General features: G+C 41.8%; 1 protein-coding gene across 2 annotated transcripts in view; it reads right to left on the reverse strand.

Moving 5' to 3' along the window:
- Positions 1-12,971: 12,971 nt before the first annotated feature.
- Positions 12,972-18,141, reverse strand: part of LOC311062017 (ephrin-A3-like) — a 90,209-nt gene continuing 85,039 nt past the window's right edge. For both annotated transcript variants that reach the window (XM_084080765.1, XM_084080764.1), the window contains one exon: positions 12,972-13,286. In XM_084080765.1, the coding sequence (XP_083936891.1) occupies positions 13,168-13,286 (119 nt within the window). In that variant the 3' untranslated portion in view covers positions 12,972-13,167. The remainder of the gene's footprint in view (positions 13,287-18,141) is intronic.

Below are 18,141 nucleotides of genomic sequence, written 5' to 3' on the forward strand. Positions count from 1 at the left end.
CCCGTCCATAAGGCATGTCATCCCAGATTGACCCGTCTCATGTCCCTCTGGTTGGAACTGCATATTGTTGCTGTCCTGGCAGAAACCTTGTATCTCCATCATTTCAACTTTTTATGTTTTTCTTTTGTAAATGAATGGTGTTCATGCCAGGGGCTGAATTTTAACCAGATGATATCCAGTGGTGTGTTTCCAATTTTCAATACTTTTACTTCTACTCCGCTACATCTCAGAGGAAAAAATTGCACTTTTTTGACTCACTACAACTATTTGAAAACTTAAGTTACTAGTTACTTTGTAGATTTTAATTATTATTACAAAACGTGCATTAACCACTTCAGCCCTATGCACACTTAGGCTATTTGAAAATAGCAGATCTACAAGCTAACAACGCGTCACAAAGCGACGCGTTGTGAGCTTGTAGATCTGCTATTTTCAAAGCTTTTTTTGGAAACTGGACTTGTGAAATGGGACATTCTGCAAAATTAGTACTTTCACTTTCAGCACTTTTTAATGTGAATACTTTTGTACTTTTACTCCAGTCAATTTTGATTACCAGACTTTTATTTGTAACAGAGTATTTCTACATTGTGGTATTGGTACTTGGTATAAGCACAAAATGTGAGTACTTCTTCCACCACTGATGATACCCGAACCATGTTGGTGTCTAGTGCCTAGTAAACATGCTGGAGCCACCAAGCTGCACCACATTAAATCAGATTTGATGTGCTTTGTTGTTCTAGTACAGTAAGAGAACTCTGTCGTGGCATGTTTGGCAGTTAGCAGAAGTCTAAGCTCCAGCAGCAAAGGACATGACTGGGTCACATTTGCCGGAGTGAAAGAGGCCCAAACTGCCGCTTTCATTTGGTAGGAGCCCAAAAGGTTAATAACGAAGCGGGGTTTGTGGCTTGCGAGGTGGCCAGTCCAAATCCTCAAGATTGACTTGGGCAATCAGCAGAGTGAATGAGTAATGTCCTTCCCTTCCTCAGCGACGACCACTGAGGAAGCCACTTAACCCCTAAATGCAGCAGCGGCAGCTTTGTGACTAATGCGAGAAAAATGGCTGCAATGTGTGAATGTGTGTGTAACCCTCTATATGAGCGCCGCTGGAGAGAAAGACCTTCCAAACTCATCAAACTGTCAGAATGATGGTGGATGAAGCATAATAGACCGGGAGCCAGGCCAGGCCCTCATAATGTTTTCTGCTAAAAAAAATTCACTATGATTTCCTGTTAGCATATACCTTGGGCCATCACAAGTTCATACTGACCACCCCCAACTCGGGGCCGTTTGGTCGCAGGGGCCCCAAAACCCCCTTTTTTGGGGCGAAATTATGTTAATGGCAATATTCATTTACTAAAATTACATAAATTGTCTTACACATATGAAATTCGGCATGGAGTATCCTGACACATAGGGGTAAGTAGTAAAATAGGATTCTGGTGCTTGCTACCATTGTACTTTTAAATATGACCACAACATCCCCAGAAAAACAAAAGAAAATACTGTCCGCTTGACAAATTATAACAAAGATGATTATTTCCCAGCACTTTATGGTGAATATCACTGCCACACTTGTATATAGAAAACTTCCCATGTCCCTAAGCTTCAATTTGAGCCCAAGATGACCTTTGTATCTTGAACATTACTCTTTCTGTAGCCAAAATTCTGCATTATACCTCAAATCGGAGAAAATTGAGTATTCAGTCATAGTAGAGACCCTAGGAGTGGTCCACGCGCAACTGCTTATTTTCTTTTCTAGTTTGAATTTTTTGGCATCCTTAGGACCTCCTAATATAGGGATCTCGATGATCCCAAGAAAAAAAGTGGTCCAAAGTGTGTTTTTTTCAATGTTTTATTACCCCTAAGAGACCTGCGGGATTGCTGGCTGGAACGCCAGCGTGTCTTTCGGAGACTATGACGCGCTAGACGTAGCCCAAAGATAGAGATACCATTTGATTCTAGACAACCTCAGGTTTCCAATGGGGCCAACCTTGTCATGCTACCTTGTCGGGAAGGGGGCTAATTACCTAATGATTCAAAGTTGCACAACATTTTGGCGAGGGAAAAACGGCCATCAACATTTTCCAAATGGTCCCTTGAGCTGTCACCTCAATATATGTGAATGGAAATGGGTTACATGGATACCTACAGCCTCCCCTGTACAGACATGCCAAATGTATGCCAATCTCATGCAGTTTTGGTCAGGAACCATGCAGTTTTTTGAATGCAGTACAAATTATGTAATTTCCGCCTATTGTAAAAAGGAGACCACTTTACTGTATCTACTGTATAGCTGTATGAGACCACTGTACTTTATCTATTGCTATATGAGACCACTGTACTTTATCTATTGCTGTATGAGACCACTGTACTGCATCTATAGCTGTATGAGACCACTACTGTATCTATAGACCACTGTACTGCATATATAGGCCATTGTACTGCATCTACTGTATAGCTGTATGAGACCACTGTACTGTATCTAGACCACTGTACTGCATATATAGACCATTGTACTGCATCTATAGACCACTGTACTGCATCTAGAGACCACTGTACTGTATCTAGACCACTGTACTGCATCTATAGACCCAATGTCCAGTGGTCTACAGAGCCTGGGGGGGACCCAGGCTCAAGAACAGCTTGCCCCCAGTGGGGGTCGGTCACCGCGAAGACTTGGTAGATGCAGTACAGTGGTCTACAGATGCACTAAAGTGGTCTACATATATACTAGAGTGGTCTACAGATGCACTAGAGTGGTCTAGAGATCACGACAGTGGTCTACAGATGCACTAGAGTGGTCTACAGATGCAGTACAGTGGTCTACAGATGCACTAGAGTGGTCTACATGTGCACTAGAGCGTTCTACAGATGCACTAGAGTGTTCTACAGATGCACTAGAGTGGTCTACAGATGCAGTACAGTGGTCTACAGATGCACTAGAGTGGTCTACAGATGCACTAGAGTGGTCTACAGATGCACTAGAGCGTTCTACAGATGCACTAGAGTGTTCTACAGATGCACTAGAGTGTTCTACAGATGCACTAGAGTGGTCTACAGATGCAGTACAGTGGTCTACAGATGCAGTACAGTGGTCTACAGATGCAGTACAGTGGTCTACAGATGCACTAGAGTGGTCTACAGATGCACTAGAGTGGTCTACAGATGCACTAGAGTGGTCTAAAGATCATGACAGTGGTCTACAGATGCGCTAGAGTGGTCTAAAGATCATGACAGTGGTCTACAGATGCACTAGAGTGGTCTACAGATGCACTACAGTGGTCTATAGATACAGTAGTTAGTCTATAGATGCAGTGCAGTGGTCTCATACAGCTATAGATCCAGTGCAGTGGTCTCTAGATGCAGTACAGTGGTCTTAAGATGTAGTACAATGGTCTCTAGATGCAGTACAGTGGTCTTAAGATGCAGTACAATGGTTTATAGATTCAGTAGAGTGGGATATAGATGCAGTACAGTGGTCTAGATGCAATACAGTCATGGTCTCATACAGCTGTAGATGAAGTACAGTGGTCTCATATAGCAATATATGCAGTACAGTGGTCTAGATACAGTACAGTGGTCTCTAGATGCAGTACAGTGGTATCATACAGCAATAGATAAAGTAAAGTGGTCTCATACAGCTATAGATGCAGTACAGTGGTCTCATATAGCTATAGATACAGTAAAGTGGTCTCCTTTTTACCCCAAAACTGCATGAGATTGGCATACATTTGGCATGTCTGTACAGGGGAGGCTGTAGATATCCATGTAACCCATTTCCATTCACATATATTGAGGTGATGTTTTTCCCTCACCAAAATGTTGTCTAACTTTGAATCATTAGGTATTTAGCCCCCTTCCCGACAAGGTAGCATGACAAGGTTGGTCCCATTGAAAATCTAATGGTATCTCTATCTTTGGGCTACGTCTAAATTTGAGCGCGCCATAGTCTCCGAAAGACAGACTCGCCGGCGTTCCAGCCAGCAATCCCGCAGGTCTCATAGGGGTAATAAAACATTGAAAAAAACACACTTTGGACCACTTTTTTTCTTGGGATCATCGAAATCCCTATATTAGAGGTCCTAAGGATGCCAAAAAAATCAAACTAGAAAAGAAAATAAACAGTTGCGCGTGGACCACTCCTAGGGTCTCTACTATGACTGAATATTCAATTTTCTCCGATTTGAGGTATACTGCAGAATGTTGGCTACAGAAAGAGTAATGTTCAAGATACAAAGGTCATCTTGGGCTCAAATTGAAGCTTAGGGACATGGGAAGTTTTCTATATACAAGTGAGGCAGTGATATTCACCATAAAGTGCTGGGAAATAATCATCTTTGTTGTTATTTGTCAAGCGGACAGTATTTTTTTTTGTTTTTCTGGGGATGTTGTGGTCATATTTAAAAGTACAATGGTAGCAAGCACTAGAATCCTATTTTGCTACTTACCCCTATGTGTCAGGATACTCCATGCCGAATTTCATATGTGTAAGACAATTTATGTAATTTTAGTAAATGAATATTGCCATTAACATAATTTCGCCCCAAAAAAGGGGGTTTTGGGGGCCCTGAGACCAAACGGCCCCGAGTTGGGGGTGGTCAGTATGAACTTGTGATGGCCCAAGGTATATGCTAACAGGAAATCATAGTGAAAAAAATTTAGCAGAAAACATTATGAGGGCTGGGCCTGGCTCCCGGTCTATAAAGGAATGCTCCTCGTTATCACAGAATGTCTAAATGCAACAACCGACTGTACAGTACTGTATGTCATGAGAAATACCCCCCACACTACAGTATGTTTTAGGTAACAATGCACCAACACCCAGAACCAACTGCTGGCCGACGATTGAACCACACCGGAGCTTTCTGTCATGTTACCCAGAAATGTTAAATTGTAGCCTATCTATAATCTAGCAAAATAGAGAAACACATACGGTAACAAGAGTGGATTTCTGCCTCTCCCTACAGTGAAACAACAACAAAGCACCGTTGTCCTTGGATATCATTGCTGTCAGGCAGAGACCTTCTATCGAAAATATTTGATCTTTTTATGTTTTTTTCATAAATTAATGATGTATTTTATACATAATCATTTGACAGTGTCACGCAAAAGTAGCGAAAATATCACTATTTTTGAAATTCTTTGAAGTTTTGTGTGACATGCCCAAAATAGGGACACCAGGATGAAAATGGACAAGTCTTATAAAGCCTATGAAAAGTATTAAAAGCTTGTGACAAAATAATAACTATATTGGATCTCTCCTGAAAAGTAACAGTTTTGAACATTTGCAGCTTTCCGCCTGACAGCTACAATGACTAAACAAGACATGACATTATGCCAGCTTGCTACAAGTTTTTTTTGCCCCGATTGCTAACAAGTTCTGCACTTGTGTGTTATGTACACACAGCGGCAATTTACCGGTGTTAAATTAACTACGAGAGGGTACAAATAAGACCCTTGCGGGTCCATTCCAGTTGCAATTTACCGAACTCTGAGAGGGTACAAATAAGACCCTTATGTGCCCATTTGGTTCCATGCATTGTAACGAGTAGCAATTCAAACACACCCAAAACAGCCCAAACTCAGCTGGAATTGATAGTTAAGTTGCGACAATTTGCGAGCAGTCACCAGGGCAGCCAGGCAGGCGTGTCTAGTGGGGTTATGATGCAATAGCATGGGAGGACGACCACTGTTCAGAATATGGGAGTCTCCCCATTGGCTTAAAGGACAGCCAATGATGAAAAAGTCAAAAAGGTCTTGCATAGGTGTCACGTGTTGACTAGTTGCTCTGTCTGTTCGTAGACCAGCCCGCAATTCGAGCAAGCTGGTAATAAGAGCTACAGCTATAAAAGAGCTACAATATCGTGGCTGTCGGGTCGAAACCTTGTATGTCCAAAATCGTTACTTTTCAGGAAATGGAAAAATAACCTTTGTTCCAATGGAACCAATGTTTTTATTTACAGTGGGTAAGTTCTTGTTAATACTTTTGTTTGGTTCAACCTTTATAAAACCCACAGACAGACTTAACCACTTTCAATTTCACTTTTTTTTCCAAAAATAGCAAATCTACAAGCTCACAGCACGTTGCATCGAGGTGCACTGTGAGCTTGTAGATCTGTTACTTTCGCTATCTTTGCGTGACCACTTTTGTACGACGAAGTAGGGCATTCATTTACTGAAAAACATGACATATGTAGATACACGGTTTCTGCCTGACAGCGACAATATGCAAATCCAACCAGAGGGCACTAAGTGTCAAGGGACACGAGACAGGATCAATCTGGGGTCAGGACGGGAACAAAAGGTCCTCTAGAATTAACCTAATTTTTGGCATGGATTTACAGCCTATAGTGTATTACATAACGTGTAGACTTTAATGGACACGTGATACAGATAGGCCTACAGTATATGGCATAAACTTACATCCCATTCCCAGAATCTACAAAGATTATCCTGGTTAGACTGTGGGGGAAAAGCGTTAATCACCATGCAAGACACCACTTGAGCACATTATAATGCAGTCGTCAAACATAAAACTGATATAATCCTAAAGGCTGGAGGAAAACCGTTGGCTACAGTAGGACTGTTCACTTCACCCCATCAATAACTACACAAGACAATCGACTCTGCAAAGAGATCTCATTTTATTTTAACATTCTAGGAAAAGTACTGTATAGCTGAAATTATTTAGTCAGTTTAATGCCGTTTTTCGTTAATATTTGATGCCCCGGCCGGCTAGCGGCTGGGTCCACCGTATTAGAGTAATTTGGCTAATTCAGTATAGAGGGTTCAACAGTTCACACTCTTAGAAACAGCTTTTATTCCAGAGGAACTACTGGGCTGTGGCGTAAAGCCCTATTGATGTTTGGACCAGAGTGTAATCTTGCTTTAATAGGCAGCCTAAAGCGACAATTTGGTCTGTGTGTACAAATAAAGGTCAAACAAATACTTTCAATAAAACTTTACAAAGGCAATGTAACACAAACGATTTTTACCATCGGAAGCTGTATAATTGTATATTGTACTGCACCTGAATTAAATTGGCTACTCTACTACAAAGTACTAAAAACCATAAATACATGCTTTAGCGGCATCTGTGGGTGAGACACAAGAGTTGCTGGAATTAATTTGCATTCATGTTGCAGTATGTGCCTTAAAGGAATAGTTCACCCAAAACTTATTTTCTATCAATTACACACCCCATGAAGCCTTGACTTTTTTGTTTTTGTCACATTCCTGAGCCAATAATTTGATGACCGGGTCATCTGTTAAAACGAGGCTCAGTAGGTCATCAAATTATTGGCTTAGGAATGCGACAAAAACAAAAAAATCTCCATGAATTCAAGGCTTAATGGGGTGTGTAATTGATAGAAAATAAGCTGTTTTTTGGGTGAACTACTCCTTTAACCACTTACAACCTGGCATCCATCATTTTGGGAATTATTGACAAAAACCTTTAAGAAATGTTTTAATATTTTCAAAATAAAAGCTTAAAAGCAAGCTCACAACACATTGCCATGCCAGAGTGCCAGAGACGCGTAGTGAGCTTGTAGATGGCCTGTTTTAACTATTTTTGAAAGCTGTTAAAACACCATGATTTTGGCAAGACATTATGGTACTTGCCTGTGCATTAATCTTTCTAATGACAACAAGGATTGGAAAATCCCTAAAGATACATTTTACTGAAAAGCATTTGAAACAGACCTGACTTTTCTATAACCCCCAACCCTGCAATAGGTGGGTCAACAGTCTCCGTGATTGTCTCGTTGATGTAACAAGACATCTGTTACATTGACTTTAGCAGACGGTGCAGGTCGTCAGGGGAATTCAACATGGTGTCGGCATGCGCCTGCCACAGATGGCTTATCTCACACTAAATGATTCAGAAAATGATAATATGGCTCCAAACAGAGAAAAGGTCATCTCTTTCCTCTAAAGGGAATGTCTTCCTTAGAGTCTGGAGACAGTCCCTGGTGAAATATCTGTCAGGCACGCCAGAGGATGGGTTTACCCGATCCATGCAATTTCTGATAATCTCATTTGAACAATAAGAAGATTAATTAAAGTTAGGCATAAACAAGAGAAAGCAGTTATTTTCTCACAGAATTTAAGGTACGGTAACAGGACACCGCTAATGCCCTTATGCAACTCGCCACTGTCATTACTGCCAAAAGTGAAATGGGCTTATTTCCTCGAAATGACAGCTATATGGTTCAACATATAGCAAGGCCTACAGCAGTAGCTGGTGTCACGGAAGCATAAAAGGCGATACATATAGTGTGCAAGTCCTAACCTATAAGTAAGCTTTAGGACCTGTAAAACGAGCCCCCATATACGGCATGTGGTTATCTGTCTTTCAGCGAAACGCACACATGCCAGATACAATCAGAAGCTAAAAGTTGTACATTGTAACTCACTCCCATTGTAGGCCACTCAAGATAAACATCTGTGAAATGTAAATCAACACATTGGTGTATACATGTGACAGTGTTACACGTGACAATTCAGATAATGTCAGGGCCCTAGTTGGCAACACTAATACTGTTGCATTTGTTTTTTTATCTTGCAACCCCCTGTCCAAGCTGGATTAAAAGTTTAAAAAAAAAAACAGTTGTATGGAAATACTTCTCTCACTCTCTCTCTCTCATGTGACTTTAGGTCTGATGTTTAGCATCAAAGACCCAATCTTATCTGCCGTGTCTGCCATTCCTGACATGGACTTTACCGCGTCGGATGGACGTGTACCTCCCCTTTGTCGAGTCCTCTCTGTTCTCCGCGCAAAGATTAGAGCGAAACTGACAGGGGCAAAGACAGTGGGAGAGGGGGTGGAAGGAGATGGATTTGTGGGGACATGAATGGCTCGCAGGTGTTTTGTGGGGGGGAGAAGGAGGGGGGATGGGTGGGAGAGAGCAAAAATAAGTGTTTTTCACTACTTCGAAGATTTATTAGAGGAAAAGAGTGAGAGAGACAGAAAAACAAGAGACGCTAAGAGAAACGGAGAGAGACTAATGGGAAGCAAGCAAGAGGGAGAGAACTGGAATGGCATGATTTTTTTTCTCTCATGTGAAGAAATGAGACAGACTGACAGACAGACAGACAGACAGACTCATAAACAGACAGACAGGCAAACAAACAAACAGATCTAACTAGAGACAGAGAAAGCGAAGTAGAGGGAGAGGGAGAGAACAAAAGATTGAGAGAGAACTGGAGCCATGACCTTTTATCCATCTTGTCAAGACAAACAGAGAGAGGGTGTGTGAGAAAACGAGATAGAGACAGAAGGACAGACAGAGAGAGAGGGAAAGAAACGGAGATAAAGAAGGAAAGACAGGGAACCTGAGCCGTGACTTTTCCCATCGAGTTGTCATTATGTTTTATGGCAGAAGCAGTGTTTGTGAACTGAAGTGCAGTTTAATAAGCAGAAGACAGAGGTGACGGTTTTACAGTACGAAAATGAGTTTTTTCCCACATCGGCTGACAAAGGGAACTGTCATGAGTATACTTGAAGCTGCATTGTGTGATATTTTTTATAGCTACGAGGCCTGAAAACAATATGTGCATGAGCCAGCCGTCCATGTTGATTTCTTTCCAATCGTTTCTAAAGCATGTTGGCAAAATCAATCCCAAACTCTAAGCTCCTATAGGATCCCAGGATCCCCCTGGAGTTCCTGTTAGATTTGGCACCTACCTCGCTCTTTAACCACATGAACCCTAGCGTCCATACTCTGGGCATGTCATAATAGAACATTCAGCGAAAATAGCAGATGTGTAAGCTTACAATGTGTCACAGCGTTGTGCGCTTGTAGATCGACTATTTTTCTATAGCAGATCGACTTGTAGATCGACTATTTTTAATTGGTGTAGAGGAAAAACGGAGGGGGCCCAAGTATACATTCATGGGGAACCCCGGTCAACAAAGTAGGCTATATAGGGTTTAAGTAAAATACCCCCCCCACACACACACTCACAAACACACTCCCATATGCTTCCCATTATGGTGGATATTGTAGCATAAAAATGACCTACATTGTGGCTGAATGGGCATTATAATGTTAAGTTTTCTCTATGAGAAACAATAACCACTTTAATTGCCAGGTACCCACTGTACCTGTTATAACATAATATGACACATCACAACTGAAACTGCCTGCTGCTAGCCACTAAATTTGTCTTGCATTGTTTGCTGTAGTCTGTTGGGTGCTTGTGAAGTTTTCTGATAAACAATGGATGGGGGGTGTCGCAACGAGGGCGAGAGCTGCTTTGTGTTAAAACAACAGCTTGTGATCATAACTTCCTTTGATTATCGGCAGGGGCCATGCATCACACAACAGAGCTTTAAAGACACAACTCACTTTGTTAGAAAAGGTGTCACTTTCTCCCAAATAGTGGGGAAAAAAACGCATACAGTCAAAACACGGTAGGATTATCAATAAAGGCACAAAAGATACATTTGCTAAAAGATTTTAATTATCGTTTTAATCATTCTTGGATCAATTTACAGTTGTTTTTTATTCATTCTTGTCAAAGGTAAACCCATTTGTCGTGGTTGTCTTCAACATGTGTAAGGGCTAATCTATAACTCGTCACATGACCATGCTGATCGACAAAAAATCCAGATTTTTAACAGATTTCCAATTTAAAGTCATTTAAAAATCTGTTATTTATTTCTAGCGACATGGTCCTGCGCCAAAGTATAAACTAGGCGTAAATGCTTTTTGCCCCCCTTCCCAGACCCCTAACGTAAACTAACATTACAGGAGAGCACATTCTCTCATACACACTTGCATATTCAGATCCTACAAACGACTCCTTAACGGGTACGAAATTTCTAAATGCCACATACTTGAAAAGCGCGGACGAACACATTCTACATACGCACGCAAAATGTGCACACATATGTTTGTCCTCATTCTCACACACACGCACGCACACACACGCACGCACGCACGCACGCACGCACGCACACACACACACACACACACACACACACACACACACACACACACACACACACACACACACACACACACACACACACACACACACACACACACACACACACACACACACACACACACACACACACACACACACACATCCCATCACTGCCGTGTTTTATAAATATACATTACAATGCAGTCTGCGTGTTTCTTGCCATGAATATTGCAAGTGCAGCACATGAGGAATGCCGTCCTTCCTTCCAATTTGGCCTCTTCTCTGATTTCCTCTGTGCTGTCATTATTGGTTCATGAAATGCGTCTCAGCAACTAAATCTGGTTAAGCAGTATCTGTTACATGAGAGCAGAGCGTTACTGACTGCATATCCTTACTCACTAGTCAGAACCAATATCCTTCATTGTTTGTCGGACTGAATTACATCTGACCAACCACCTTGTTTTGCAAAAGCAAATGCTTAAGTATAACTTCCACTGTAGAAAAAATAATAAATAAATATAAAATAAAAGTACATTTGGCACAGTAGCTTAATGAGAGAAATCCTACAAATGCAGACAAATAAATTAGGCACATACAAAGGAAACATAATCCGACGTGAACATAAAATACATGTGTAAGTAACTAAACTTCAAAACGCAGAGCATCGCCATCTCATCAGTGCGATCCTACATCGTCCTGTGTTGCGGTATAAAAACGTGGACCTCTGCTGTTCATTTGCACATTCACACTTTTTTTTCTCTCTTTTTTTTTAAAACAAAATGGTGGCAGCGCTACTTTGTGACTCAAAGCACAAAGTCTCCTCAGGCACCTGCCGCTCTGTCTGGCGACTGTATGGGGTCGTTTCCATGGTGACTGAGACTGAATAGCCATCAGCGCTGATTGGCTGGCGACTTGTGAAGTGCGTATCTGTGTGTGTGTGTGTGTGTGTGTGTGTGTGTCGGGGGGGGGGGGGTATACAGCGGGCTGTCGGGATTGGAAGGGAACTGGCTGCCAGGATAGGTTCTTGGAATTAATGGTATTCAGAAACCATTCTGCTGATTACTGCTCATAGAAGAAATAAAGCCTCGACACCCAGGAACAGCTAAGTGCTCAGGGGTGGGCGTGTCAGCACGAAACACATATCTACCGCATCTAAGTGCCTTCAAATTGCCAGTCCTGGGTTATGTATCTTTCTGGGGAGGCTGGCCAGACTGAAGGCAGGAAATAAAAGACTCAGAAATAGTGGCGAGAGGCCACTCATTATTTGTCTGTACCTCACAAAGCCAGGAGTACTTTTAGATGTCTAGAGGAAATGGATTCTTAAAAAGGCCTGTGGAAATCTGCGCAAAAAGTTCCCTTTTGTTTCCACCAAGAGACACCTCTGTGTGGCTCCATTATCGGTTCCTTCACACTAAAGTGAAAACATTCGTCATCAATGGGTACGATGGCCTCACTTCATGTCAAGGACCACCTAATATAATGTCCCAAAAAGAAAGAGCCTTGCTGCAGAGTACAGTGTCAGTGTCACAGTCCAGCTCGCTCTTCACTGCATCCGATCAAAGTCGAGTTTAATCCACCAGTTTGTTGTAGAATGTCTGTGGGTTAAAGGCCTACAATCCACCGGGTTCTCTACGGTGAAGAAAGGCCAAATCCAGTTATGACCGCTGTGCTCCTCAAAAGCTTGCGGCTACTACAGCTTTTTGGCTCTCCATTTAAAGACAATGCATTGCGCGTTCCTCCAGAGAGTGTGACATCCGTGCACCTGTGAGGGTGTGTGACCAACATCCATCACTATATAAATCCACTTGGGCTGTCAGAGCGTGTGACAGCCTTGCCTCTCGGCTGCCAGGGGCGACAGCAGCGCTGTATGGTGTGTGTGATGTATTTTCTGAACAGTGGTTGGGGCTCTTCACGTTGTGGTGCATAAACCTACATGAAAAGCGATGGTATTCATTGGGAAGTGTCCATAAATGTCAGTGTTAAGTGTGTTTGCTAAAAGGCCCCTCCTTTTTTCGAGCTTTCGGGTAAAGTTAGTCCAATTTTCGTGTGTGTGTGTATGTGTGTTTGTTTTTTGTTGATTTTGATTTGATAGGGTTTCAGTTTGTATTTCTGATCGGTAGTTTCCTTTGTTCCCGCTCATTTCTAGATCGAAGACTCACGGTCGTTGGATATGAAGCCCTTTGGACGAAGGTGGTCCAGCTATGCGGGAAGCGTCATTCCCGGCGACAGTCGCTAGGACAACAGGAGAGCAGACATGAGCAGCATCGCCACAGTGAGGAGAAGGCGGTCACGCGACGGGCTGCTGCCACTGACACTTTTCTCCAGTTTGGGAACTTCGGGGTTAAATTCGTCTGCAAAGAGACAGACACAGAGACAGAGAGGGAAAATGAGAGGAAGAGAAGAGAAAATGAGAGACAACGAAAAGGCGACAGAGTGCGTTTGAATGCGTAGGTGTGTGCGTGTGAGAGACAGAGAAACGAACCATTGAATTTCATTATTAATTCATCAATCTGAAGGCGATGTATGATGCATGCAAATGACGCTTTTACATGCTGAGAAAAAAGCCATGATGCAATTATCAACAAACCACCAATTACCATCATAACTACTTCATGTGGACGTTTCCCCCACAGGATGCAGAATTAAAGGCACTTTGTGGCGATGGCCGTCTGTTCTGTTGTCTTTTTTTCATCTGTGCCCCTTTTTCACACTCTAATGATTCTGTTTTTATCCTACAGGGGGTTTCAATCAAACCAAATTACTATGGCTTCACCATTGATTAGACACAATGGAACATTACCCGGAGGGGAGAGGAGAGGGAGAAAAACCAGGGGAGAGCGCGTTTTGTAATATTCAGTAAAATGTCTCCAATGTGGATTGTGCTCATGTGTCATTATGCGTCCATGCAATGCTTCCTGTCGTATCATAATGGCTGTTTCGCACTTAGACTACAGCAAGCTGAGTTGTGCTGCATGGTGCTGATTGCAGATCCACCATGTTTTCTGGGAAGATGCTGGCTTGTGCAGTACTGCTTGTGCATAAAACATTAGACATGCAGTGTGTAAAAACACTTGGGTCCTTCCATGAAAAGAACAACATAGTGTATCCAGGGGAAAGCTATAAGCCCTCATTGATTTCACCTGTTCAAAACATCTTGGCCGTGAGGAGATGGAGGTCGATGAAAGAGACAAACCTTTAAAGGGGGATTTTAAAGCTTTGGGTGAGCAAGATTGTGTGGATTGCAGAAAAGGGCATTTGACAAAGAATTGATAAATGACAGCTTCAAGGCACAACATCCGGAATTATACTTAGTAGCATGCCGGTGTCACACACCGGAAAAGTTTGGTTATTTCTGCAGAACGATCTGCCCAGAATAGGGATGCTGGGGTTCAAGTGGTTAAGCTGAGCAGTGCTGCATCCTAGTTGCTGGGATACAGTGGTGGAAAAAGTACTCAAATGTTTTAGGCCTACTTAAGTAAAAGTATCAATACTGCAATGTAGAAGTACTCTGTTACAAGTAAAAGTCTGGTGTGCAAAATGTACTTGAGTAAAAGTACAAAAGTCTCAAAATGTACTTAAAGTACCAAAAGTAAAAGTACTGAAATGTTTGAAAATAGCCTATGTATAAAATAGGGCTAAAGTGGTTAATGTATGTTTTATAATGTATTAATTTATACAGTATCTACAAAGAAACTAGTAACAAAAAAAATCAAATAATTGTAGTGGAGTAAAAGTACAATATTTGCCTCTGAGATGTAGTGGAGTAGAAGTAAAAGTACAGACAATTGGAAATACTTCAGTAAAGTAAAAATAAACATACTTAAGTACAGCACTTGAGTAAATGTACTTAGTTACTTTACACCACTGCTGGGATACTACCTGCAACGATATTCAGGAACCAGCTTTTCCATGAAATGGACTGCATGACTAGGCAGATCTCGATGGAAGATACCACATGCTCATGTAGTGATTTTATCGACTAAACATACTGTACACACTTCAATCATGAAGCCATGATATGATGAAGAGACAAGTTAATTGGGACTTATTTTTTCTTTCTTTTTCTTTTTCCATTTTTCTAAGTTGCTTTGGTAAATGTATCAGATCAAAATGGAAATGATGAACTACTTGATCACCCTCCACATCAACTAGTCTTTTGGGCACATCATAAAAGCAATTTCTCATTCCTTTGATCAAATTACAAACGCGTTTGACACATTCATGCAAATGATTATGTACAATTGTCAGATGTTTCCCACATTTGTCTGTCTTGGGCATTCATTTGTTGCATAAGTCATTACATGCAAAATGATTGAACCAGTTGTCAAGTATATTTTCAGTACATTTCTATGAAACCTTTTTTTTTATGATTCCTGAATTGATAAATTGCTCTCAGCTGAATCTTTACTTTCTTAATGAAGGAAAGATATCTGTTGTGATGTGGATTACAATCAGTGGCCTAACAGACAGGATTGTCAGGAGGTGTGGAACTGCACTGTAATTGCCCTACAGTACTACATGTACAGTTCTGCCTCAGGGGTGTTTCCTATGTTTCTAATGTTGTATTTGTACGGCGTGACATAACACGCCACAATGATGTCAAAGCCAGACCAGCAGTACTAAAAACAGCGACAGGTGATGAAAAACATCAGGTAGAGACAACAAACGTGCAACAAATGAATTCCCAGACAGCAAAAAGTACAAATGATTCTCTGAGGTTAATCTTGCAAACCACTACATTGATCAACACCGGATTTCTTGTGCATGCTGCCAGCAAGCCAACGAAGTCTATCCCTGAATATTTTTAAAATTTCAAAACACACCGTTTTTGTGTGTGTATGTGCTTGTGTGTGTCTGAGAACTTTTCATCTAAGATCCACCATCCCTCCAGACTATGTCCAGTCTGGAGCTGTACTTGGAGGCTAGTGTGTATGTCCCCAACTCCCTATTGTGCAAGACTGAGGTTATATTACAAAGTGCATACCTAGTAACTTGCTATAGATGGCTACAGATTGCACAGGAAAGCCCTGCCTTTTATTAGACCTCATCTTGTTTTCCTTTGCAGTCTTCTATTTTTATTTTCTGTATTGCAATGACACGGTCTGTCTACACATGACTGTACAAACAATAAAATGTGAATCCTGTCCAATCTCCCACACACAGTATTGTGTAACTTTGTACTGATGACATTGATATATGCCATAAAGAAGTGAGGCCTTGCCTTCATTCACTGTCATAAAAGCCTTTTCATAGATGACATCAGCAAATAATTACTCACCGTTATATTGACAACATGGCAAAGCATTTTGTTTATCTTGTTTGTAAACATTGAAATGTCATTCTGAGGATAAGCTAATCAACACAGGGGTCTTCAACAGGGGGTCCGGGACCCCTAGGGGGTCCTCAGAGTTACTACAGGGGGTCCGCCAAATCTTTGTGTGATATATATATTTTTACCTTAACCACTTGAACCTTAGCATCCCTTTTCTGAGGAGAACTTTTAGCCAAAAATAGCAGATCTACAAGCTCTCAACGCCTCGCGCTGCGAGGCGTTGAGAGCTTGTAGATTGGCTATTTTTGGCTAAAAGGCTATAGGTGTAGAGGGAAAAAAGAGCAGACTAAGTAATAAAAAAAACTTGAATCTGAAACACAATTTTATACAATATAGAGTAGGGGGTCCCTGCTTCATCTCTCTCTCAGCTAGGGGGTCCTTGGCCTGAAAACGTTGAAGACCCTTGAATTAACACATTAAAGAGTTTGAGCAAGTTATGGACTTTTGCAAGTAACCCATTGTATGGTGCTGTTTGTACACATTGTTTCAAAAAATGCAATCTTTTTTTGGCAAATGTTAAGAATGGACCTACAGAGAAACCTCAAGACGAATGAGATACAGATGTTAAAAAAAACTACAGCAGCGGGACAAACCTCGGCAAGAGTTTGAAAAACATTCAGCGACACAACGATGTCAAAGCCAAGACCTACGGTACTAAAAACAGCGACAGGCGATGAAAAACATCGAGTACAGACAACAAAAGGTGTCAACAGATGAATTCTCAGACAGGAAAATGTTCAGAATTCTGCAGTTGACATCTCCGAAAGAGAACGCGGCACGCGACCGGACCGGTTTGTCCCCGTCACGTGTCTGACTCCCTGTCCACATCAACACTATTCTTAGCCACAGAGAAATGTCTGGGTGGCTGACGGTGACACTCAACCCTGGCATCCGCAGTGTGACACATCAGGACAAACTCAGCTGGTAAACAAGACTAGAGTCACGGGGATGCTGCAGCTTGCCTGTCTTGTTTTACCAGGGAGTCACACGATAATTCATTATTATATGATGACGCGTTGTCATTCATTATGCAAGGGATAATGCATGGGGAGGCAGTCATTATTGAAATTTAAAGCCCGACAGGGCGATTAACCACCGAGGCGCAGCCGAGGTGGTTAATCGCCCTGAAGGGCTTTAAATGACAAAATAGAAAAAAACTCGCCCCAAAACACACTCGCCCCCCATTCTATATACTGCCGATTTGCCTGTAATACCGCCGGATTTGCCCCGGGGCGACTGTGTTTTGGGGCGAGCGTTTTGGTATTTCCCCCGTAGCCACGATAAACAAGGAAGTGCAGTGGATCAAATAGAATCACTTTTCGGTCATTGCATCGTCTATTTCTCACTTCAAATGTTTTCAAAAACATTCTTGAGAGCAACGTTTAGTTGTAAATGACATTGGTTGTTTGTTTACATGGCTGTCATGTTGGATAAAGCATAAAACAAAGCAGCGGAGGTTGATATGAGCAGGTGTTCTGAGTCTCTGATTACACAGCGGTCCGTTATTGAGCTCAGCGGTCATTATCGAGAAATAATGACCGATGACTGACCAATCAGAATCGAGCATTCAACCAAGCCGTGTAATAAAGGTCAAGAGTTGTCTATTACAGTGATACTCAACCTGTGGGCCGGGGCCCGCTGGTGGGCCGTGAGGTTATTGCAAGTGGGCCCTATAGAACATTAACATAAAGAAAATGACAAAAAATATATATATGTCATGGTATTTGTTATTTCAAAACTTGAAAAATTAGTTTTCATTGATCCTTAAAATAAATATGATCTGAAAATGCGCATGGCCCACCCGTCTGACGGGTGGGCCACAAACATTTTCAAGATTTTTAAGCATGGGCCCTGATTCAGAAACGGTTGGGAAC

Source organism: Gymnoscopelus microlampas (assembly GCF_963454915.1).
Source record: "Gymnoscopelus microlampas genome assembly, chromosome: 15".
Lineage (NCBI taxonomy): Eukaryota > Metazoa > Chordata > Actinopteri > Myctophiformes > Myctophidae > Gymnoscopelus > Gymnoscopelus microlampas.